Source organism: Artemia franciscana, chromosome 14 (assembly GCF_032884065.1).
Source record: "Artemia franciscana chromosome 14, ASM3288406v1, whole genome shotgun sequence".
NCBI classification, from domain to species: domain Eukaryota; kingdom Metazoa; phylum Arthropoda; class Branchiopoda; order Anostraca; family Artemiidae; genus Artemia; species Artemia franciscana.
Window position 1 is genome coordinate 25,826,729 of NC_088876.1, and position 26,349 is coordinate 25,853,077.

Sequence of the window (26,349 nt, forward strand, 5' to 3'; positions counted from 1 at the left end):
CTATATATATCTATATATATATATATATATATATATATATATATATATATATATATATATATATATATATATATATATATATATATATATATATATATATATTTCCTCCCCAAAGTCCTCAGGTTAAGGGCTGTAAGTTGTCAGTAAGGGCTGGAAGATGGTAAAAAATACTAAACAGAGGATCTTGTGTTTTTACTAAACAATCTTTTTCGTCTTTTCTCGCTTTTTAAGGGGCTCCTTGGTTATCTTTAAATTTGTATATACACTTTCTTCTTTCAGACGAACGAACGAGCCATTGCCAAAAATCTGATAAACAAATTTGAAAGATGGGAAGCAGAAGATGAAAAAGAGAACCGACCTAATCAGCGCCAATCCCATTTGTCCCTTTACGAAGAAGAAGGTATTGAGCACTCGTTAGAAAGTACCAGAGATTTTAAGGCCCGGTTCGAGGCCTGGAACAATCAGCGTACCACACCGGTGAATGAGCAGAAATCAAGGACTAAAGTACATAGATTTGTGATAAGTAGTTTTAGATGTTGCCACCTTCTAGTCAGGATTTTCTAATGTTTCTTTCTATATGTCCTTCTAAGTAAAAATCCAGATTTTTGCTTCAGGTCAGATCAGTAAGCGTTTCCGTAATATAGAAATTTTTGTGGCATCGGGTGGCTCTTAAAAGTCAACACTATCCTGTATTTCTCCTCTCAAGACGAATTCTGGCAGTTGCCTAGCTTTTTCCCTCTCATAAAGCAGCGATTCCCTTAGTTGGTACTTTTTCACTAATGCTGGCCTACAAAGCCCAGCATTATCTTGTGTTTTTTCTTTCAGGGGGAATCTGTCAATTGACCAACCTTTGCCCTTTGCATAAGGCATTGATTCCCCTAGTCAATATTGTTTCATGATTCTCGTTTAAGGAAAATTTCGGCTGCCTGGCAAGCTTTGCCGGCTTATAAAGCATCGATTTTATTCCTGAGTGTTTTCTTCTGCTCTTGACCGCAAGAACTATTCTATAGGTTGTCAGACAGTTAAGGTCGTATAGGTGGAAAGGTGTTTTTCAAAACTGCTATGCACAAAACAAAAACAATAAACGAAAGTCTAATTATTTGAAGGCTTAGCCATGAGGTCTTCATCTGCATACTCGGCTGAAAATATGTCTTGCCATCCAAAATATCCGACAACACCATACAAAAATCCCTAAATATCCAAATTAGTTTTAGTTTTGCTTTATTCTTTCTGTAATTTTTATGTCTGTCTCTGTTTCACAGATAGATTTTTGTAATCAGATCGTTAATGTAAAAAATAAATTCTCATAGTGTGTTCATTTATATATGTTGACGTTGAGCTGTAATCTACTGGGGACTATAGGAATCGCTTATAAACGTAATAGTATAGCTGAAATGTGCTCTATTTTCTTTGGTTCTACCTTTGTGGCGTTTACCTGTATCCAGTTATATTGTTAGTGTGTATTAAAAAGTGAAATGTAATATATCTATTTGAATATGTGAAGATTGCGTCGCTTTCTATAACCGGATTGGATCATCTACACGATACTGTAAAACTACCATATTATTAAAAAGTTTTTGAGTCACAGCATTTTCACAAGTATTCTCTCTGAACCTCTGTTCATAATCTCAAATAAAATTGTTTAATGATTGTTTTTATACAATGTTTTATGCAATGATAGCTTTTATTGAATAAGATTTTTTTTTTTATTACTGTCTGGTGACAGACTTTGAATTCATTATTCAAACAATAAATGAAAATCTTCGATTCAATGTCAAGTGAGTCAATTCTAATTGGGAGTTTTAGCGTCAAAATACTAAATTAACCTTTTGATTGTTTGGGGTTTGTAGGAAAAAAAAAATTATCGAACCATAGTTATTCAGGGAATATTCAGAAAAACGCCCTAAATGATAAAATATAAAATTAATAAGAAGAACCGAAACTTCAGTGTCCTACTATATACTACATACTACATACTATACTATACAGTGTGTACTATAATATATACTATATACTGTATATACTATATCTGTATGCTATATACAGTACATGTTACATACAACTCATTGCAGCAGAAATGTGCAACAAAAAATCCATTTCCTGCGGCTTTTTGCTGCATTCATCTTCACATTTCAGCTTTTGGTCCTCGTAAATTTAACTCTTAAGTCAGCACCCCAGGTCATTTTGACGAACAAACTTAGCCAAATATGTCAACAGATTCCCTAAAGACAAGGATCAGTAAACAGAAAAAATAGATATTTTTGATATTGAATTGTTTTTTATGAAGACTTTCTATATATGGATTGTATATTGTTTATATACAAACGCGCTAATCGCAAAAATGTATATTTGCTTTACTCAGGCATATCAGCCAAATCAAAATCAGCAAAATATTATGTTTCTCCATCGTTTACTTTAGACTCAATGAACAGGTTTCTGAAACAGCGTTGCATAAAAATACTGTTAGTGTGACCTTCTAAATCTAAATCTTCTGACTAAATCTAAGGTTCTTGGAACTGCTTTAAGTCCAAATAATTTGTATTTTTGTTTTAAGTTTTATGTATCCAATACCTTTTTTGGAAAAATCAAACATTGCCTAAACTCCTTAATGTCAATTTAATGAAAATAACTTTTAAACTTGAGAGGACGAAATTCAAACGACAAATAAATGGTAAAGATAAACATTTTCGTCGTGAAACTTCTGGTTACGTTGCTGTTTATATTATTATTTAGCCTTATTCTTTATGGTGAAACTTTGTTTTAATCTAGCATATAAACTTAGTAACGGGAGCCCGGCGGCTCCGTCGCCGTGCCGCGGCACTCGGAACGCGAGAGGCTTCTCTCACGTTCCGACCTTTAACTTTAATTTTCCGACATTCACGACCTTTAACTTTTGCCTTGGCTTATGATTTTCTATTGCAGTGGAATTTTAAGGAATGGGGCGGGATTTTCCCGGTTCCAGGTAGAAATACGTCGGCTCCCATATATATTATATATATATATATATATATATATATATATATATATATATATATATATATATATATATATATATATATATATAGATATATATATATTTCCTCCCCAAAGTCCTCAGGTTAAGGGTTGTAAGTTGTCAGTAAGGGCTGGATATAAATAAATGGTAAAGATAAACATTTTCGTCGTGAAACTTCTGGTTACATTGCTGTTTATATTATTATTTAGCCTTATCCTTTATGGAGAAACTTTGTTTTAATCTAGCATATAAACTTAGTCCCGGGAGCCCGGCGGCTCCGTCGCCGTGCCGCGGCACTCGGAACGTGAGAGGCTTCTCTCACGTTCCGACCTTTAACTTCAATTTTCTGACATTCACGACCTTTAACTTTTGCCTTGGCTTATGATTTTTTATTGCAGTGGAATTTTAAGGAATGGGGTGGGATTTTCCAGGTCCCAGGTAGAAATACGTCGGCTCCCATATATTATATATATATATATATATATATATATATATATATATATATATATATATATATATATATATATATATATATATATATATATATATATATATATATATATATATATATATATATATATTATATATATATATATATATATATATATATATATATATGTATTTCCTCCCCAAAGTCCTCAGGTTAAGGGCTGTAAGTTGTCAGTAAGGGCTGGGAGATGGTAAAAAATACTAAACAGAGGATCTTGTGTTTTTACTAAACAATCTTTTTCGTCTTTTCTCGCTTTTAAGTGGCTCCTTGGTTATCTTTAAATTTGTATATACACTTTCTTCTTTCAGACGAACGAACGAGCCATTGCCAAAAATTTGATAAACAAATTTGAAAGATGGGAAGCAGAAGTTGAAAATGAGAACCGACTTAATCAGCGCCTATCCCATTTGTCCCTTTACGAAGAAGAAGGTATTGAGCACTCGTTGGAAAGTACCAGAGATATTAAGGCCCGGTTCGAGGCCTGGAACAATCAGCGTACCACACCGGTGAATGAGCAGAAATCAAGGACTAAAGTACATAGATTTGTGATAAGTAGTTTTAGATGTTGCCACCTTCTAGTCAGGATTTTCTAATGTTTCTTTCTATATGTCTTTCTAAGTAAAAATCCAGATTTTTGCTTCAGGTCAGATCAGTAAGCGTTGCCGTAATATAGAAATTTTTGTGGCATCGGGTGGCTCTTAAAAGTCAACACTATCCTGTATTTCTCCTCTCAAGACGAATTCTGGCAGTTGCCTAGCTTTTTCCCTCTCATAAAGCACCGATTCCCTTAGTTGGTACTTTTTCACTAATGCTGGCCTACAAAGCCCGGCATTATCTCGTGTTTTTTCTTTCAGGGGGAATCTGTCAATTGACCAACCTTTGCCCTTTGCATAAGGCATTGATTCCCCTAGTCAATATTGTTTCATGATTCTCGTTTAAGGAAAATTTCGGCTGCTCGGCAAGCTTTGCCGGCTTATAAAGCATCGATTTTATTCATGAGTGTTTTCTTCTGCTCTTGACCGCAAGAACTATTCTATAGGTTGTCAGACAGTTAAGGTCGTATAGGTGGAAAGGTGTTTTTCAAAACTGCATTGCTGTTTATATTATTATTTAGCCTTATCCTTTATGGTGAAACTTTGTTTTAATCTAGCATATAAACTTAGTAACGGGAGCCCGGCGGCTCCGTCGCCGTGCCGCGGCAATCGGAACATGAGAGGCTTTTCTCACGTTCCGACCTTTAACTTTAATTTTCCGACATTCACGACCTTTAACTTTTGCCTTGGCTTATGATTTTTTATTGCAGTGGAATTTTAAGTAATGGGGTGGGATTTTCCAGTTTCCAGGTAGAAATACGTCGGTTCCCATATATTATATATATATATATATATATATATATATATATATATATATATATATATATATATATATATATATATATATATATATATATATATATATCCTATATGTTTAATCCGATAAATATGCTTCTGTATAGTAATGTATCGGTTTGAAATTTACAAAAAAAGTTCTTATATTGCCTTCGCCTTTTAAAGGACAAAGTTATTTTTCTCAGATTAGATATGAAGCTTTTATTTGCACAAATTCCATCACTTCTGATTTATATGTTTTACTTGAAATATTTCCTAACCTGTGGCTGTTATCTTGAATTATTTTGTGGTTCTCTCAATTTCCTGACTTTTTTCTTGCATTCACGTAGTATTCACGCAATAGTTGTGATAGAAATGACAAGTACTTCCTCCCTTGAATTTTGGAAGTCTAAAGAATCAAAGGTGAATATCTAACTTTATAATTTAGACTTAGATAAAACGACAGCGAGTAATGTATCCCTGACACGAGTGGATTTAAAATTTTTGTTTAGCATTAATTAAAAATAGCTTTCTGAAATAAAAGTAAAGAGCCATATTAAACTTAGGACCAACAAAATAAAATCATGCAATAATTCAAACTTAAAACAACCAGAAATTACCATCACAGAATAAATAAAACTTAAAACGAAAAGAACTTAAAATAAATAATCAGATCAAACATCAAGATAAGAGATACGGACTTAGATGAATAAATAAATCCTAAAAAGAGAAAAATTGAATTGAGTACTCAAGTCAAAACTTAAAACAAACTAAAGTTGCTACAAACCGGATTTTGGCTACTGCCCCTACTAAACTACTAAGCTACTGCCTACTGCCCCCCTAAAGTTATAAACACTGCCGAAAACTAAGAAATAAAACCCTATAACAATCAAGATGACTGGAAAGAACTAATGAAAATAAACTTAATATTTAACATATAATGATATTTAATATATAATAATATACATGATAAGAAATCTCAGCAATTCAAGATTCTATTTCAGTGTATTCTTTTCATTTTTCTGCTTTATTAATATTAGAAAAATTGTTATAATAATTTTTTCAGTGAAGCCAAAATTACGCAATAGGCTTTAGAACTTTTCTGGCTTAGGGAAGGGATGAGAGAGTAGACAAAATTCTGCTTGTAGTAATTTTTGTTCGTTTAAGTCTGACTAGAGTTTTCAGTTTCATTTTCCTTCATTTTTGGATTTATCTATTCATCTAAGTCAGTGTTAGATATTTTTATGTTTGATAGGATTATTTATTTTAATTTGTGTTCGTTTTTAGTATAGTTTGTTCTTTGAGAGTAATTTTTGGTCGTTTTTAAGCTTGAAATTTTATAGGATTTTATAATTCATTTATATATATATAAAATTATAATATGTAGTTTATAGGGGTTATCAATATTCATACTAAAAAAAAAATATATTATTAATTTTTTTTATGTATATCTTTGAAAGAAAAATTCTATTAAACAAGATATTGAATTGCTAAGATTTTCAGGAATTAATATCATTGTGTGTTAAAAATTCAGTTTATTTTCACTAGCTCTCACCATTCATCTTGACTGTTATAGTGATTTGATTTTTATTTTTCGTCAATATTCTGAAAAATTAAGGTAAACTGTTCAAAATACTTATAGTTTTCAATAAACACAATGTTTCAATGACGCAATAGGTTTCAGAATTGTTATGGATAGAGTACGGGGGTCAAGAGAATGAGTCTCCTCCGATTTTTTTAAAGTCAAGTACTTCATAACAAGGTCGAGGCCAAAGTCCGAGTTCTAGTCCGCTTGTTTTGAATTAAAATCAAGTGATGATAAATTTAAAAGCCATGGCTAATTGGGAAATAAGTGAAGACAGATAATCTGAGTGAGAGGCAATGTACTTTAATTACATTTTGTTAATTTTTTCTATGCATTTTTACTGAAAATTTGTTTTGATTTAATTTTGAGTTGTTTTTTTTTGTTTGAAAACTGAGCATGTAAGAAATTTTCTATAATCTTACCCCCCCCCCCCCCCGCTTGTTTCCCCTTTTGGTGTTCTCAAAAAGTTTCCTGACTGTGTCCGCGTAATAAAGACTAATTGTATGAAAATTGACACATGATCAAAATTAATATAATTTTTGACTGGAAAAAAATGCATGCAAGATATAGATAGCAGTAGATAACCAAAACCAGTCGGCTTCTCGGTTTCTGTTTGATCATAATTCCATGACTTTGGCTCATTACTCTTCGAGGATGGGTCAATGAAAGTGTTTAGAACGAAATTCTAAGCGCCATCCCCTAATCAAATGTTGTGGTTTAGGCTAGAAATATTTCCTTTTTTCTACGTTTTTGGTAGGGTTTTCAGCACTATTTTCAAGCACACTCTGATTCCCTAAGAACAACTTTTATTTTGAGACACTTGAGATTTGAGGCCTTTCGAAGTCTCTTCATGTACTTTGGCTATTTTGTTCTTTTGCTAGTTTGTATTTTCGGTCTATTTCTTATAAATAAGTAATTCATTATTACTAAGGTCCAAAATGACATGTCTCCGACCTGAATTTTATTCTCTAGTAAAAACTAGAATTAATGGTGGAGGTAGATTCACTTCACCATACACATCTATTCGCTTGTGTGTTTATTTAAATAGAAAACTATTGATTTAGGGTTTTTTTCTAATCTGAGCTGCTTCTTTTTTTTAATAATTATTATCTATCGTTCTGTAACTACTCGATTCTTAGATAGGATCTTATTTTTCTTGCTTGTTGTTTTTCATTTCCAACTCTTATTTCATGTGTAAGGAGGGAGAAATTCTTTTTATAATGAAAATATTAAAAAAAAAATTTCTATTGGCTTTTTATGCCACAATCTTCGAATTTCTCTGGAAGGAGGAGTCCTCTGTGTCAATCATGTGACTCCCAAGATCTATCAGAAACGGTCTTCTTTATTTATATAAAAATAAATAAACAGATGCTTATGTTATTCTGTACGAGACCTAAATTAAGTTTTTTTTTGTATTGAAGACATTTACGTCATTTACAGTTCTTATTTTTTAATGTATAAAACACTTCTTTTTTTCAATGAAAGGGAAAGTAAGGTACCCAGAATAGAAAATGCGCACCCTCGTGCGACTGTTGACGCCAATAAATTTAAGCTTTTATTTTATTGTTGAACTTTTATTACAATTTTTTTCAACCGTGTGTTTTATGTACAAGGTTGGGCAGAAAAGTAAAAAAAAAACCTATGCCTATTTCTGATTTGGTTACCTTTTTTCATATCCCACCCTGTTACCCCGTATGAGATGAGGTATTATACTTATCGTGCATTCAATTTTTCCAGTGATGCTTTTTGGACCAAATTATACTATCGAAATCTTTCAGAACGAATTGAAGTACTTTAAGGAGTTTAGAAGTCGTTACTCTAAGTTCTTTTTTTACAGTTGTGCATTTTCGGTGTCAATTAGTGACTAACTTATTTTTCAGGGTATACTAAGCATGTATCTTAGTACAGCCTGTGCTTATAGATTAATAAAATTCTAAGTATAAGAATTTGATTTTAAGTTGATGTATATATGAATCATTCCTGATTTTACGCCCAAAAGGCAGCAAGTCTCTTATGGCTAATTCAAACGAATGGGAACAACCGATAGTTTTTCACAAAAACCGTTGGTTTTCACCTTGGTTTTCCGTTAGGTACAACGAGAGTTATGGCATGATTTTTGTTGTAGAAAAACCATAGGTTTTTGGTTTTCTTCTAGCCTGCGAAGGAGTAACATGATTACTTTTGAGGAAGAGTGCACAAATTACACTGTTTCGAACTAAGGGAAATATATAGAGAAATAAATAGTTATTGAACTAAGGGAAATTTACAGAGATGACACTTAACAGGAATATAAGCATTTTCGAGTGAACAAGTCTTGGGCTTCTCCTTTTGGTTTTCTAATGGGAAAACCCATACATGTGAATCTGTCACTAAATAGACATTTCCTCTAATTCTCGATTTGGTCGTCATTTCGAAGAACAAGAATAAATCGCCGAGAATTTAATTTAGGAAATGCTTGAAAAATTTCAGCTGATATTGTATTTTCATTACTTCAATGCCATTGAAAGAAATTTAGTCATTTTTAGAAGAATAGCTTTGCTAATGGTTGACAATTATCTTACAAGTGTGAAAAATGTCAAATGCGACTTTTAGGTGTGATAACACGGTTATGGCCTAAGCAATCCATTACGAAGAATGATCGGGTTGAACATCTGTCCTGAGTAATCGAAGATCGATAGCCTTTCTATATACTTCACAAGGGAAATGAAGAAAACTATAAGGCCCCAAAATAGATTTATGCTAAAATTATAAAAAATAACGCATAAAATATTGGGATTTTTGAAATTTTCAGCTTGAAGAGTTGAAAGAAGTGGGAATTTCTGACAATGCCTTTGCCTCAAGTGACCTTACACTGCTCTAAGATTGTTGTATCAATTTTTTTTTTTTTTTAACTGGTGTAAATTCTGTTTGAAACCCGTATTTTTAGTAAAAATGGAAAAGGAAGAAAAGCCATTTGTAACGAGAGTCCAAAAATTATAAATATCATTATCAATATTTTTTTGGACAATAAGGCTCACTCCTTCCCCCGATAATTTCAGAGTTCAAAGGCTTAGTTCTGTGTATTAGTTTTCGTTGGAAAACGGACTCACTCGACATAATAACTCCATTTTTGGAATTACTTTTGTCATTCAGTTTAGATCGGATGGTACCAAAAATCATACCAGTCATTTTTGTTATCACGCTCAAACACTGGTCCTCCTTGTTCTTCCTTAATTGAAAGACTTACGGAGCTTTTTTGATTGTGACATAAAATAATTTAAATCTGAAAATTAACGGTCCTCCTAAAAAAAGCGATAGAAAAGAAAATTATGAATAAATGTCATTTGCCTGATTTCGCTATGTGATTTCCTGAAAACTTCATGCCTTGTCTTCAGTATCAAAAACACAGGGAAGACTCGACTATAAAGATCTATCCTGGCTGTGTTGAATATTTGTGACATATTGTTGGTAAATATTTCCTTCAGCTGCAATAGCTTAATTCATAGCAAAGAGGAAAGGAGAAATGGCAAGCAATCAAAACTAATTGAAAATTACTGGTAAGGTCTTGAATGAACAGTAGTTCTGGGAACGTGCATGCCTCTTAATTTGTTTGTCCACTCCATTTTTGAATTGCTCGTTGCTACTTCAGTGTACTTCAAAGCTTATTTCAACACCATTCAAGTTTGATTTTTAAAAAATAATTTTTGTCACAATCTTAAATTTCTTTTTGTAAATCTAATACAGTTTTTACTAATTTAAAGTCTTTTTTTCGTAAATTAGTGTATTGTCACAGTCTGATCTGAAGATGCATGAATTGCTGTTGTTGAACGTCTTTGTGGAATGATTAATCAAACTATGTCAATTATTTCGATCCGAAATTTGGGACAGTTGATATAAAGAAGGGCTGTCATTAATAATATGTCTAGTCATTCTCATAAGTGGACCCCACTCGAAGGAGAGGAGTTCCAGAAAACCGGGCTTCAAAGGTGCTCAATGAAAAAGAAAAAGAAATTAAGGTAGAAGTACAAGTTGTAAGGGTTTTCTTTTATTAATCAACAATCGAAGCTTCTTATTCTAGACTTTCTTGTTACGTAATTTTTATTTAAATATAAATTTGAGCATTATTTAAATCAAGCACATACAGCTGTTTTCCCACATTTTCATCCTTGCAATATTTCGGCAAAAACTTTATTACTTGCATTTAATTAGTTATTATTAGTTGTTAATTTTTTAGTTATTAAGTTGCAATTATTACTTGGATCTCAATGGAGTTGTTGCTAATGATGTTCTTCAACCCAAATTTATTATTTCAGGACTCTAGCTAGATAGAAGCACTTGAGAAAAAAAAGTCGAAACTATACCATTCGGAATTATAGATCTACCTGAAGACACCAAAAAATACTATAAAATACAATCTTTGACGAAAAACTCATGCATTTGCTTCAATTGTAGATGCAAAATGGCTGATGCCTTGAAAGATGCCTGAAAGCTATGCCTTTGATCTATTGCGCAATAACTTAATCATAATTACATATGAGAATTTGCATTTGATAATAGGTAAAAACTATCAACTGAAAATAATATCTTAAATTTTTCCTCTACCAATTTGTCCTATTTAAATATAACCTTATAAAGGTGAAATTTCGAGGAACCCTGCACTATAGTATGCAACCACATACTAACTTCGTAGGATAGGATTAGCGGATTGTTGCGTGGAATTATTTGCTCCCAATGTCCAGAAAATCTGGTTAGAGTTATTGCAATATATATCGAATTTTATGGAAAAAACAGCGGCATTTGTCCTCGGGGCTCTGTACCACCCAGCTCATTAGACACATCTGTCCTGCACCACTGAATGTCAATATTTTTGTCAATGTGTTATCTCCACCTTAGTGTAGTATAGATATTATATAAGACTTACCAGAGTCAGTGTCAAATGAAAATTGAAGTACATTTGTCATTGGAATTTCACATGAAACTTCTATTTACGCTTAATTTTTTTTTAATTCGAAATTTCTGTTTGAGAAGAATGGGCTCGTGTCCTGTCGAAATATCATAGTGGAGTGAAGCAACCTGAAATCCACGGCTTGCGCTACTTTAATTTTCAAAGACATTTGAAGAGTCTAACACTACCCAAAAAATGATAAGCATGAGTTGTGTTGTCCCAAAGCATGTAATATATATGTGTGCATGTTTTATTTTTAGGAAATTCAACCAAGTGTCACAATTGATGTCTGTTGTGCATGTAATCAGAAAGTCTATGCTATGGAACGCCATGAAGGCTCGGGACGTCTTTACCACAAAAATTGTTTCAAATGCTCACAATGCTCATGCATATTAAGGTAAACTTTAAACTTTGACGTTTGTGAATTTGCATTATAAATTGTTACCACAGCTTGGTAAAAAAAAAAAAAAAAAAAAAAAGAACAGAAAAAAACAACATTATAGAAGATCTCCCTGCATATTATGAACTCTAAGTGGAAACCAAAAGGCCCAACTTAGACACTTCCACTTAGCTCCCACAGAGTTTGATTGAGATATAAGGGTTTTTTGTAACAAGAAAGATGAAATTTTTTTCTAATTTGCGGTCATAAATTGCAATCAGGTCTCTTTTAGTGTTATAACACTAGAGATTGCAAACGAAATCCTAGTTCAGCAGAAATTGTTTTGAAGGCTAATGACTAAATTAAACGAAATACGGATCAGTTTGTAAGAGAACCTGTATGTGTGTAGCTGTATGACATTAAAACTTTGAAAGGTCCAAAAAATTCATAAAGTGCGGGAGATATAGAAGCTGTTCCAATGGGTAGGGATCGTTTTCCAGGAGAAAGGGTTCTTCGAACCAGTCTCAAGTGATCAAGTTGGACTGGCTTCCATGCAACCATCACAACTTGCATGATTAAAAGATGTAATGCACTTGTGAACAGCAACATGTCTTCACACCGCGACATTATTTTTTATTTACGTTTTGCTGAAATGAAATCTTGAATGTTTAGGCGTGGGACCGCTTTTTCTCATGCTTATTTTGCTCTGACTTCACTTGACAATGATTGTAATTTCATTAACTGTAATTAATCTCACGAAATACTGTCATTTCTAGACACGATACAGACGTGGTATCCGGTATTTGTAGCAGATCCAAAATCTTGGAATCGGCAACTACCCCAGCCCCGAATTAAATTTTTTTAAGTATATTATGACAGTCAGTCATGTCATATACAAGTGTGACGGTATGTGTTACACGGTAGTTAATGTCAGTTGAAAAAAAAATCTATTAAAAGCGGGTGCATTTTCTATCAATATGGTGTAAATTTCACTCATTTTTAATTTATTCTCGTTTCTATTGTAAATGGAAAGGCAGTGTGGTTCAAGGAATCATTTTCATGCAATCAAAACAAATTCTGAACAATCTTTTGATAAAGATAATACCCAAGAAGCAGTGGTTGAATTCACTCAAAAAGAATTAGACTACTAAATGACGTGAGAAAAATATTTGTTTTATGTTGAAAATATTCAGGTTTCAAAAATAGTCAATAATAGTTCCATGATTTGAAGATAGTTTTCTGCATGCATTAAGAGATGTTTTCATCTCTATTCTTCGTCGAGGTTAAATATCTTTATAACTAACTCATAGGAATTGCATTAGATCTGTAATATCCACTAGAACGGTTTAATGCGAGACTCGAACATCCATAGACAGAAACATAGAGAATATTTGTATGAAAGAAGTAATTTACAAAAGAAAAAAAAATAATCTATATAAGTAACATTGGGGAGAGGTCCTCAAGTTTAAGAAACAATTCAACCTCCAGATACAATGAGTATTTTATTGAGCATATGTTATTATAAGTCTCAAGTCGAGTTTCATAGTATCAGACTCTAACCTAGTCTTGAACTCGAGTTCCTCCAAGTACGATATGGTGATCAGTGATGTCAAAAGTAAGTGTCATATGATAGCCAGCGCTCGTTTGGAACGGCCTTTTAATAAAAGCAGGGCCACAAAAACATTGCTGAATTCTTTTAAATAATTTTGACCTCTGACTTATAGGGAGTACTTTTTTAAAGAATTTTTGATTAAAAATAATTAATAATCATTTTATAATTTTACAGTGGTTTTGTGCATACTTTGCAGAAATCAGTCCTGATCAAGTCGTGTGAACAATAGGCTGATGAGGCACACTATCTGTTAACATGGTTCTAGCAAGTAGTTTATATTTCGCAGCAAGAGATCAAAATCAGGTGCTTGATCAAATACTTTTTTTTTCATCGAGACCCTTTGAATGGTAAAATCTTCTAAGCTATATCAATGGGACTTTGTGGAACAGATCTTAAGTCCAATTAGACATAACCTAACCTACATTAAAGAGAATCTGCTTGTCTTGTAAGTTTTCCAAAATGTAAAGTAATGGTGAAAATGAAAAGTTACTTTTGCATCTAGAGTTATCGGGTTTGTCACCGTTTTGTGATCTGTCAGGTCTTGCAGTTTGATCAAGAAACTAGGCATGTCTCTTTTGGATTATAGCAAATAGCATTGAAATTATCCTAAAAGGACTTAGATAGATAATCTAATAGTAGAAAGAGAAGTCTAAAGAGGCAAAAACTACTTTATTTATTGTTATCACAAGAAAAAAATCATTGGATAATAGCCGTTTCAAATAATTACTCAATAATACAAACTGCCTAATATAAGAATATAAAAAGGTCCGTGACTTTGTCGACTGAAATTCTTTCACTAGTCAGAATGAAATACAAGTTCTTACGAAAGCCAGTGTGGTAGACCCACTTAGCCCATTCGGAATCATTGTAAAGGGGGAATTCTAGAACATACTATTTTTCTAAGAAGGTAAAAGAATGTATTGCCCCCACAAGAAGGTTGTTGCCTGATGGTGCATCCATACTTAGATTTCTTTATAGTCATTAAGATGGTGATGTTCAGACTTTAGACGGTTGTGTGTTTCCTTTGTTTGAATAGAACCGTACACAGTTCAAAGCATTCGACTCTAATAATTAATACATTTCTAATCTGTCATTTATCTCTGACATTATCTTTATAATCTAGTTTCATCAATTGGCTTTATAAAGATTTAATTTTTTCTTTATAGACTGGACTCTTTTTCATTCAATGCTGGAAAGCTGTATTGCATTGTGCACTACACGCAAAACTTCAAAGTCAAAGGGAATTACGAGGAAGGTTTTGGCACGGAACCAACTAGCAAAACAACTTAGCTAAAAAATTTTTGTTCAAATAATATCTAATAGTGTGTGTTTTCCCCTTTGCCATTTAGAACATATTTAGCCATTGTTCTATTTTTATAATTTATTGTCAAGGTCATTTTGTTTATTTCAAATAATATTTTTAACTGTTTTGTTTTAAAAATCTAAATATGCACTTTAAGAAGAAACTGCAGTTTTTCGTAGCAAATGCTACAATTGTTTGCCTAAAGGTAACACCTTTACACCTGTAAATGGGACTTACTTATGCCTCCGCATGTCCCTATTATGTGCCTTCACTCGGACAAAGCTGAATGTATAGACTAGTTGTGCTATATTAGCCCCTTCTGTTCTTGTATAGCCTTTTTTATATTGTTTAGTCAGTTTTTGCAGTTTGTAGAGAAAAAAAAAAGCTTAATAATGTTCATTTTATTTAACATAACGGCTAAGTTGGAAATATTAGGCCCTTTTGTTTCTTTTATTTGCAAACTTTATTCTTTTATTCTTTTGTTTCTTTTGGCTGCAAACTAACTGATTCAGCTGCATTGTATTTTTATATCTTTTTTTTCGGTTTTGTGAAGAAAAACAAATTATAGGTATTAATTTGCGATGATATTTTTAAAAATACTTCCTGTTTTTTTTTTTCTATTTTCTAAATATTGAGGGGTTTGAAAAAGGAACATTATTACAAACCGTTTCTTTAACTTATTTTAGATGGGTATTAGTTATACTGGGATGGCCCTTAATAACATGGAAGAAGCAAATCACGGCGAATCTTCATAGACATAACCACGGGAGTCAAAAGCTGTTCAGAAGGTAAAACCCAAATTGACAACTTACTAACTCATGTGCGGACAAGGTTTTCTTTAGAATTTCTGCTTAAGATTTCTCTAAAATTAATTGTACTGTTCTTTAATAATTTGCTTAACAAGCTACTCTTTGTTCTTCTGCTTTTCGAAAATTTTCTGAATACTAAACGGGAGATTTATATATTTTCTTTTATATGGATAGAAACAATTTTCTATTGAAAAATTACTTCCAAATGCTATTCAGGGCTCGTTACGGTCATTATCCATTAATTCAAAATCATTTAAGTTTTATTTCATTGTATAAAATAGCACACATATCAAATAAAAGAATCACTCCTATGACATAAAATGCTACAATTGTTTGACTACAATGCAACAATTGGCAACGCTACAGCGGTGCCCCCCTCTAGATGGGGTGTAAACATAAATTTAACTGTCTGAAAACTGAATGCGAGGACTCGCACTAACATAAATATTTGGGTCAGGGATTTTTCAATTTCAAAATACTTTTTGACACATCTCTGATGGTGAAAAAGAATGGACACTCAAAAAATCTAGGTCCTCAAATTATATGATGAAACGGCCTTTAATAACAGTTAAAAATAAAATACGAAACACCCTAGAAATACAAATTTTAGCCGGAGTTATTTGCAAAACTTGTAATTTGACTCCATATTTCAAAACTGAAAGCAAATTAGTGGACTATATTACCTGTCCTGTTTAACTAATACCTATATAAAAACAGGAAACGGAACTGAATAAGACATTGTAGTGCGTATGAAATTACTGGAAATCACATAATTCCCAGTAGTAAGTTGTCAATTTGGGTTTTACCTTCTGAACAGCTTTTGACTCCCGTGGTTATGTCTATGAAGATTCGCCGTGATTTGCTTCTTCCATGTTATTAATGGCCATCCCAGTATAACTAATTCCCATCTAAAATAAGTTAAAGAAACGGTTTGTAATAATGTTCCTTTTTCAAACCCCTCAATATTTAGAAAATAGAAAAAAACAGGAAGTATTTTTAAAAATATCATCGCAAATTAATATCTATAATTTGTTTTTCTTCACAAAACCGAAAAAAAAAGATATAAAAATACAATGCAGCTGAATCAGTTAGTTGGCAGCCAAAAGAAACAAAAGAATAAAAGAATAAAGTTTGCAAATAAAAGAAACAAAAGGGCCGAATATTTCCAACTTAGCCGTTATGTTAAATAAAATGAACATTATTAAGCTTTTTTTTTTTCTCTACAAACTGCAAAAACTGACTAAACAATATAAAAAAGGCTATACAAGAACAGAAGGGGCTAATATAGCACAACTAGTCTATACATTCAGCTTTGTCCGAGTGAAGGCACATAATAGGGACATGCGGAGGCATAAGTAAGTCCCATTTACAGGTGTAAAGGTGTTACCTTTAGGCAAACAATTGTAGCATTTTCTTCGAAAAACTGCAGTTTCTTCTTAAAGTGCATATTTGGGATTATTAAATTCGTCAATGTACAGAACTGCCAAAAAGCAAATTGAGAAGTCTGAATATTCTAATAAAAAATTATTCACTATTTTGGTGGGCAAACCAAATTGGATATCCACCAAATACTTCGCTAGACTTAAGCTTACTGTCGAATTATGCCATTACTGGTAGTATTTTACTTCTTTGAGATTCTTTTTTCTCTTTCATTGATTAGAAGGATAATAATTTGATCTAATGGCTGTGAAAGCAGTCTTATTCCTGGAAGAAAGATATCCTTGTTAATTGGTTGTACAGTTAGTATTTTTATGACCTTGTGCGTATATTGAAAGAAATAAATTTATGCTTATTTTAATTTACTTCCCTCTCTTCGATCTAGCTTCATCGTTTAAAATAAAATAAAAAAAACTGACTGTGAAATAAGTGTTTGTATTTTCACCATTGAATCCCTGGGATGCCTTTTCCTGTGATTGTGTGGTATTGATCTATCCTTCCTGAGGAATTTGCGTGAATTCGGTCTTATTTATTATGATTATTTTATTAATGACGTTCGTACTTGCTGTGCTTCAAAGTTAGTTGATCTTAGATGCAGTCTCCTTCTCTTGGTCAAACCTTAATTTTTCCGAAGGAAGTTTCTCGAGCAATTCCTTTTAAAAATCCGCTGGTTTATTTAATTCCCCGCCAAATTTGCAGAATTAGATGGCGCTTCAAAAAATGAACAAGCGCTGGAATTTGAAGGCCAAAATCTAACAATCTATCATAGCGAAAAGCATTTTGCTAATTTTCTTATTTTCTTTGTTTTACTGTTTAAACAGTTAATATTAAGGTATTTAAGATATTTTCCTTCTCTTCTTTTCACCCTGTGACTGGTTTTGTGGAATTTCTTTCTACTTTTTTTTCTGTTGTGATTGGAAAGGCTTTCATCATGCCTAACCCCCATGATTCAGGGGGATCTGGTGTTCTCACGGGTGAGGACAGTATCATTAGAGTATGGTTGACTAAAACAGGGCAGCCTGGTCTTCATAATCCACCACTGGGTGTAACCATGAAAGGAATTATGTTGTTGAGAAATCAATTTAATGAATGCCAAAAAGATACAATTTTGGTAGAATCCTCAAATGGTTCTAACTGCCTTAAGATCAGAAATCAAGCAGTACTGAACAAGATACTAGCGATAGTGGAGCTAGTTTTGGATAATAACCAATCATTAACTTTCTCATGTGAGAAGGATTCCTCAGCTCAGGGCTCTCAGGGATTGCACTCAAACTCCCCCAATGGCTTCATGCCTGAGGGGCTGGTATTCTTTGACAAGGGTATTTTTACATGTGAAACCTTATTAGATGAACTGATGGATCAAGGTTTCACAAGAGTACGTCCACTTTTTGGTCAACAGACATCTGACAAGATGAATGTTGATGGGTTTATCCTTACTCCTTCACTTGACCTTCCTGAATTTATTGGTATTCTGGGTATGGAAAAAAAAGTCAAGACATATATTCCCCGTGTCATGATCTGCAATCACTGCCAAAGGCATGGCCACACTGCCAAAGTATGTCGCAGTAAACCTAGATGTTCAAGATGTGCCAACAACCATCTAACATCTTCTTGTATTATTAAGAGAGATAATATTACACTATTCAAGTGCCCCAATTGTCTTGGCAACCATCACGCTAAAGACAAAGCATGTCCTGTAACGAAAAATGTTGAAAAGGTTATTGTTAAGGCAGTACAAGAAAAAATCACTATTGGTGCTGCAAAAAAAAAGTATGCAGATATCCTTAAATCCAACATGCAACTAAATGACACAACTCCAGCTCTTTCTAATGAAGAATTCCCTCCCATTCCATCCCCTGAAAACCCCACTCCTAGCCCATTCATGTCAACTCAACAAACAGTCTTAGAACCCCTAATCAAGAAAATAATTGATGATATCTTGACAGTTAGAATTCCTGAAATGATCAGCTCATTCCTATCCTCAAAATTTAAACAAATTGAAGATTCTGTCTCAGGCCGTTTGGAAAAAATGTTTCAAGACTTTAGTTCCTCAAATGCACCATCTGATAGAACATTTAAAGATCTCACCTCAAATCATTCTATTTCTGAAGATGATTTGGAATATCTTGACTCTGTCCCAATCTCTACTTCACCTGTAAAACCAACATCAGAAATCTCCAAAAAACCTTCTCCAGCAAAAAATCAATTCCTTAAAAGAAATGCAAATGCTCTCTCACCTATCTCAAAACAGAAAGCAACTAAAAACAAACGGAAACAATCCTTAATATCAAAGACAGCTAACAGTTTAGAATGAAAATAGTTCAATTTAACACTACAGGTCTACCCAATGATCGTTTGGTTGAGTTAAAAAGATTTTTGGACATTGAATCCCCAGAAATTGTCTGCATCCAAGAATCCCATTTGTCCCCTGGAAGAAATTTTAGCGTTAAAAATTATACATCACATAGAAAATATAGGGTCCTAAATTCCTCTTCTCAAAAAGGTGGAGGCCTATTGACTCTTGTGAGAAAGGATTTGATTAGCTCTGTTGTCAATATTGATGTCCAGTCATCAATGGAAATACTAGTTATAAAGGTTGAGATGGATGACCTTCCCCCCTTGTCAGTTGTCAATATCTATATAAATAAATCCTCTTCTTTCAATAACCCAACCTTCAAGAAATTATTACATCTTTCCCCAAACCATCTAATACTTGGAGATTTCAATCTTCACCATCCCCTGTGGGACTCAACCCACCCTAGAGACCCTCAATCATTGTTGCTCTTGAATTCAATATCTATCAGTCAGATTTCCCACACACTAATCACACCTAAGAATTTAGGAACTTATGTGCACTCCTCCAATGGTAAAAACTCAACCATTGATCTTTGTTTTGTTGGTAGCAGACTATCTGCTTATAGTAAGGTGTCCAGGTTCCATGACAATCTTGGCAGCCAGCATTACCCACTTATTACAGAACTGTCAAAAAGACCAGTTCTCTCTAAATTTAACATTGCTCCTAGATGGATTTTCAATGATGATAATTGGAAACCATGGGCACTTAAATTGGGGAGTATGGTACCAGCTCTAATTAATGATATAGATGTTTTAAATGAAAATATCACTAAAAGCATCATTGATGCTTCAAATTTATTTTTTAAACTCCAAACACAACTAGTAAAAAATAGGAAAAAAAATGTACACTTTTGGAATAATAATTTAGAATCACTAAAACAAAATAAGTGTAATGCTAGAAAAATCTGGCTTTTAGATAAAAGCAACCTTTTCAAAAAAATTGAAATGAGAAAGGCCGAAGCTACTTTTAAGAAACATGTCCTAGCTGAAAGAAAAGCAGCTTGGGAAGATATTTGTGAAAATCAGTCAACTCCTTCTAAAACACTTTGGAAAAATTTTAGAAAATTTGCAGGTTATCAGCATAGTGATCAGTCTACTCCAAAGATTAAGTCCAATGATGGTTCAATTATGTACAAGCCACATGAAGTGGCAGAGTCTTTGAATAGTTATTTTGCAGGTCAATCTTCAAATAGTAACACATATAATAACTCTGTTTATGGAAGCTCAGTTTCCCCCAGGGTCTGTCACTAATCTTGACAAAGATTTTGATATGGATGTGCTAACTTCTACAATATAGTCTCTAAATGACTCAGCAATGGGTGAAGATTTGGTCCACAATAAGATGCTTAGAGCTCTTCCACCGACTTTCTTGGTCCCTCTTCTTTACTTGTTTAACAGATGTTGGGTAAGTGGCACTGTCCCATCTGCTTGGAAGTCTTCTATTCTAGTCCCAATATATAAAGGTAAAGGGGATCGTTCAGACCAAGCTTCATACCGCCCAATCGCCTTAACCTCATGCATTGCTAAACTCTATGAGAAAACGATTAAGCTGAGATTTGAAACCCTTATTGATAATTCTCTTATTGCTGAACAAGCAGGTTTTCGGAAAGGTAGATCAACCCTTGATAACCTAATTCAACTTGATCATGACATTAAGAAAGCTTAATGTCTTAACCCTTTTGCAATCCTAAGACAGGCTCATAAATTTAATGTTGGAAATAATTTCTGGAAGTGGTGCAGGGCAATGCTTTTTAATAGGACTATTAAAACCAGAGTTGGATCCATATGCTCCTCTGCTAGTACAGTCTCATTAGGTGTTCCTCAAGGAGGAGTTTTGAGTCCTCTTCTTTTTAACATACTGATTAATGATATTATTTTGGCTGATATGCCCTCAATAAAGTTTGTCTTATATGCAGATGACTCAGCCCTTTGGACTGAAGGCTCCTCTCCTGAAGCTTGTCAACCCAAGCTCCAGGGAGCAATTGATAAACTGTCAATATGGCTTAATACAAAAAATCTGGTTTTTTCTATCCCAAAGACCACTGGCATGGTTTTTTCTAGGAAAATTGACCTTAGGCAAGATTGTCTCTCAATTAATCTGACTCTATATAAACAACAAATTAATTTTGCCAGGAATGTGAAATTCCTTGGTATGTGGCTGGATAGTAAGTTAAATTGGAATGATCATATCTCTCATCTTTGTGATGCACTTGAAAAACGACTGAATTTTATGCGTGCTGTTGCTGGGCAAAAGTGGGGAGCTAGCCGAGATAGTCTTCGAAAACTATTCACATCTATAATATATGGAAAGATTGAATATTGTCTCCCTGTCTATTACTCAGCTTCAAAAAAGTTAATTTCTAAAATTGAATCAATAGTTCACCATGGCCTGAGATTAATCACAGGTGCACTAAAACGTACTCCTATTGCAGCTCTGTTCAATGAGGTTAATATACCTTCTTTAGAGGAAAGATTCTTGAAACTTTCTTCTAATTACTTTATGAAAGTAAATACTAACCAAAACCTCCATGTTCTCAAGGAGTGTCTCATAAATCATACATTTCTCTATGAAAATCGGAAGACATATAGTAGTCCAGCCATTATCAAGTTGGTCTCCTTGCTCAATGGCATAGGTGTTCCTGAAAACCTAATCTTTTCTTGTCAGACCCAGATATCTCCCAACACTCCTAATAGCATTGATAATGTTATAGATATAAAAATTCCTGGCATGGATTGCCCTAAGAATAAAATGAATAGTCTAATCCTTCATCAACTTACACTAGCTAAAATGGTTGAATTTTATAATTGGGAAAAGATATTTACTGATGGATCTGTCTCAAATGATGGGAAGGCATCCATAGGCATTTTTTCTGAGTGGAATGGCTCATCAGTTGGGATTAGAGTTTCAGATGGAATCTCCATTTTCCATGCAGAATGTCTTGCTCTCCAAAAAGCTTTGGATACAGTGCTGGAAGTAGGATCAGGCTCATTTGTTATCTTTTCTGACTCTAAAAGTGTTCTTTCTGATCTAAAAAAGAGGCAAGGAAAAGTTATTCCAATTATTGTTCATCTACAGGGAAAAATTCAGAAAATAATGTCTTCTGATGGTCTTCAACTGAAAATGGTCTGGGTTCCTTCTCACATAAGGATTAAGGGAAATGAAATTGCTGACAGTATTGCCAAACAGGCTATCCACCACCCAATTACTTGGAAGGTTGCTCTCACTGTAATTGAAACTTCAAAGTTAATAACCTCTGCTGCAAGTTCTCTTAGAACTAATAATAGATGTATTGCAACAACAAATATTTATGTTTTGTCTTTTGAGGGGCATTATATCCCACATCACCTTATACACCCAAATAGGAAAATTGCAAACTCTATTTTCCGTCTGAGAACTGGTCATGCAATGACCAGATCTCGTCAAGCACTATATCATCTTACAGATAGCAAGTCATGCCCTTTTTATAGGTGTGTAAATATCGATGAAACTATAGATCACGTTCTCTCAGAATGCCCTCGTTTCACAACTGAGAGAAATATTCTGATCAGAAAAATTGAATCATTGGGCCTGAAGACGTCCACTCCTCTCGTTTGAGGTTTCACTCGTGTTAGTAAAGATAAGGAGTTAAAAATATTGGAGGCATTGGGAGTTTTTGGGTCTTCAACAAAGATTTTCAACTGGTTGTAATTTCATTTTTTTTTTTTTTTTTTTTTTTTTTTTTTTTTTTTTTTTTTTTTCAGTCACGAGAGTGTGGTGAGAAGAGAAGATGATTTGATTTATTTGATTTATTTGATTTGTATGTTCTTTTCGCTTCTATGATTGTAAGTTTAATTATTGTTTGGTGACGCAGAGGGCGAAAGCCGAGCGTATTTTCTCTACAACAATAACAACATCTATCATAGCAACTCACTCACGGAAAGATCTAAATCAAATTAACATACATTGACAAAGCACAAACCATGACGAATTTTAACGGAAGTTGCTTTCTGACATTTAGTTGGATCTTTTACTCATTATAAGTCTCTTCTAAAAGAATTTTTGGTGGGTCCCCGGGGGCACATTAATTTTTACTATGGTATCACGCACTATATGCTACATGTGTACATCTACTTACTTGATAATTAGTAGAGTAAGCGTTTGGAGAGTGAAAGCCTAATCAAAGCTTCTGGGGAGTAAAAACTCACTCTAAAACTTAATTACTTTGTTAACTTGAATTTTGTTGAAACTTTAAGAGACATATCTTCACTCTTACGCTTAAAGGTCATACCTGACATTTTCATGTTACTCAAATATTTCCCAATAAAGGGGCCCTGGTCAATGTATTTTCACAACGCTTTGATCTTTTTTTGGCATGAATGGCTTTCTGATCTGCCTTTGAGGACAGCTTAGCAAATGGTTTTTACAGTTAGTTCATCACTTACAGTTTGACGCTATTTAGCAGTATGTTCCTCAATGATAAACAACTTTTATTCATTACGAAGCCTTAAATGGGCGTGTAAGCTAGAAACCCAAAAGATGATTTTTAACGTATTTAAGATTTTTATGGTTTCTCTCAAACATGAACTCTCATATGTGTGGGTAAATAAGAGCTTAGAGGAAACAATTTAATTAGTATCTCTCATTTGAATGGTTTTTCTTCGTTAAGAAACATCATATGTTCTTACAAATGAGAATTAATAGAAAATTGTTTCGCATACACTTTGCATTGATACAGTCTAACTCGTGCACCGGCGATGTAGGGTGTAGAATATTTTTCTGCACCAGTTTGATAGATACTATAATATTTTCCTGAAAAATCCTGAAGTTTCAAAATAATTATTTTTCTGGCCTATGCGTCTTCAACTGAACTGAAAAATACCATAGTCAAATTCATTTTCAAAATTGGGAAATAAGAAGGATCCAGTCCACGTAACTTTGTTGGAATCATGAGAGAATTTATCTATTTGTAAAATGTATGTGCTGAATGTACACTGGCATATCTGAAACTGAAAAATATTAGCGTCAGTGGTTTTTATACAGCGTCAGCACTCTCAGTTCATTTTTTCAAAATTCCAAAAGACTGGTGAAAAATCTGTAGAAAATCTCATTGTCAATAGTACAATATATAAAGAGCCTTGAAGAATCCGTTTAAAAACCCTTTATCAATAGCGAAATTTTTAAAGGCATAGGAATAAAATAAAGAATAATGCAGGAAAATTGAGCGTAAAGGATTTTTGCTCTAGAGAATATAATTCTAGCGAATAAAAGGCAATACGTATGTATAATTTTCACCTAAATAGTAATAATATTTTTTTTTCACCCACATTATATACAAAGGTGACACTTGTGGAGTATTAAAAAAGAGGAAAATAAACTGCACATATGTGAACTTAAAAAGTAAATAAAGAAAAAATAAAAAACATTCCAGAGACGAACCAATTTAAACACGTTAAAAAACAGGTGGCTAAGACAGTTGAATGCCCAAGACTTAAAAACTGAAACAAAGAACAAAGAAAAACAAACTACGACTGAAAAAACCTGATGAGGCGGTGGTGTGGAGAAATACGGATACAAGCGATATTTGGAAGCTTTCCGTGTAGTGCTTTCAATTTTACTGGAATATCAGGAACAAAACATTTTTTAATAAGAAGTGGGGCTTTTCTCCAAGGAGGAAGAAACAACAAAAAATTTGCAAATCAAAAGTAATAAAATTGATTTTTTTTAATTTTTTTTTTAAGAAGGGGAAAAATTCCGGAAGTAAAGAGAATAGAATTATCACAGAAAATTGAGTAAATCTTGGTCAATAAAAATCTATTATATTTACCTCTATTTGCAACAAATTTAGCATATCCAAATCAGATTTTCTTATTAATATCTGAGACTGTGCGCTGGCACAAGACTGAAAGACTATTAGTAATAGAAAAAACAAAGCCATCGAAGACAATCTACGGGATTGTACGTCAATCCCGACAATCCAAGATTTTAGGTTCCACCCTCCAACTCCCCCCAGTGTCACCGGATCCGGTTGGGATTTAAAATAAGAGTTTTTAGACACAATATCCTTCTTAACATCAAATTTTATTAAGATCCCATCACCCGTTTGTAAGTTAAAAATACTTAATTTTGTCTATTTTTTCCGAATTAACCAGCCCCCCACTCCCCCCCCCAGATGGTCAAATCGGGAAAAAGATTATTTCTAATTTAATTTGGTCCGGTTCCTGATACGCTTGCCAAATTTCATCGTCCTAGCTTACCTGGAAGTGCCTAAAGTAGCAAAACTGGGACCGACCGACCGACAGAATTTGCGATTGCTATATGTCACTTGGTTAATACCAAATGCCATAAAAACCCGCACAGATGTTTCTAGAAGCGTCCTACACTAATTAAAATAATAATGAAAAGGAAAAAAGACAATCACCTTCTCTCAAATACCCACAGGGTAACAACCCTTATCCAAATACAACTGCCTCCACCCAAACCCCTTCAACCTGCTCCTCCCTCCAGCCCACTCATATCCCTCAAACAAAAAAATAAATAAACAATAACTAACTCCCCAGTAAATACTGTTTTAACCTTTAAAACTTTTATTCTTTATTGCCAAAAAACAATAAGGTATATTTTCAGTGGCGTGGCCATAGGGGGGGGGGGGCAAAAGCGACGTTTTTTCTAAAATAAGTTACTTATGATTTTCTTAGGTACTTGTATGTTCCCGACCACACTCAAGAAGTTATATGTGTTTGATGGGAGTAAAACGGTTGGTCTCTCTGCATTCGGTTATAATTGCAGTAGCAATAATTGTGTAGTAATGTAGTAATTGAGAGAAACTGCAATGCAGGTATATTTCAATTAAATATTTGATTTATAGAGGTATGGTCAGTATATAATACAAGTACCTTTACTTAAATTATGGTGGTGAGGGGGAGGATAAGCTGACATTTATCTCCGGGTACTGAAAACCTTAGCTACGCCTCTGCATATTTATTGCCATATTTACTCAACTTATTCTTCAGATCAAAAAATGATTGGAAAAAGATTATCCAGAGAAATCCATTATTATCCAGCAAATCCTTACTTAAAAAATAACAAACAACCTTCTTATTGTCTTTCACAATA

The 26,349-nt window shown here is 33.4% G+C and overlaps 2 protein-coding genes across 3 annotated transcripts in view; both read left to right on the forward strand.

Annotated features, from left to right (window-relative positions):
* Window positions 1-17,262, forward strand: part of LOC136035503 (uncharacterized) — an 83,341-nt gene extending 66,079 nt beyond the window's left edge. The window contains exons 9-12 of one of the 2 annotated variants that reach the window (XM_065717337.1): window positions 280-504; window positions 3,794-4,018; window positions 11,622-11,758; window positions 14,519-17,262. In XM_065717337.1, the coding sequence (XP_065573409.1) occupies window positions 280-504; window positions 3,794-4,018; window positions 11,622-11,758; window positions 14,519-14,642 (711 nt within the window). In that variant the 3' untranslated portion in view covers window positions 14,643-17,262. Of the gene's footprint in view, window positions 1-279; window positions 505-3,793; window positions 4,019-8,174; window positions 8,669-11,621; window positions 11,759-14,518 lie in introns of those variants that run through there. The other variant, XM_065717338.1, reaches the window with a different exon arrangement.
* Window positions 17,263-21,000: 3,738 nt separating this feature from the next.
* Window positions 21,001-22,851, forward strand: LOC136035763 (uncharacterized). Its single transcript, XM_065717733.1, has one exon. It carries the CDS (start codon window positions 21,001-21,003, stop codon window positions 22,849-22,851), a length of 1,851 nt encoding a protein of 616 aa, XP_065573805.1.
* The last annotated feature ends 3,498 nt before the right edge of the window (window positions 22,852-26,349 follow it).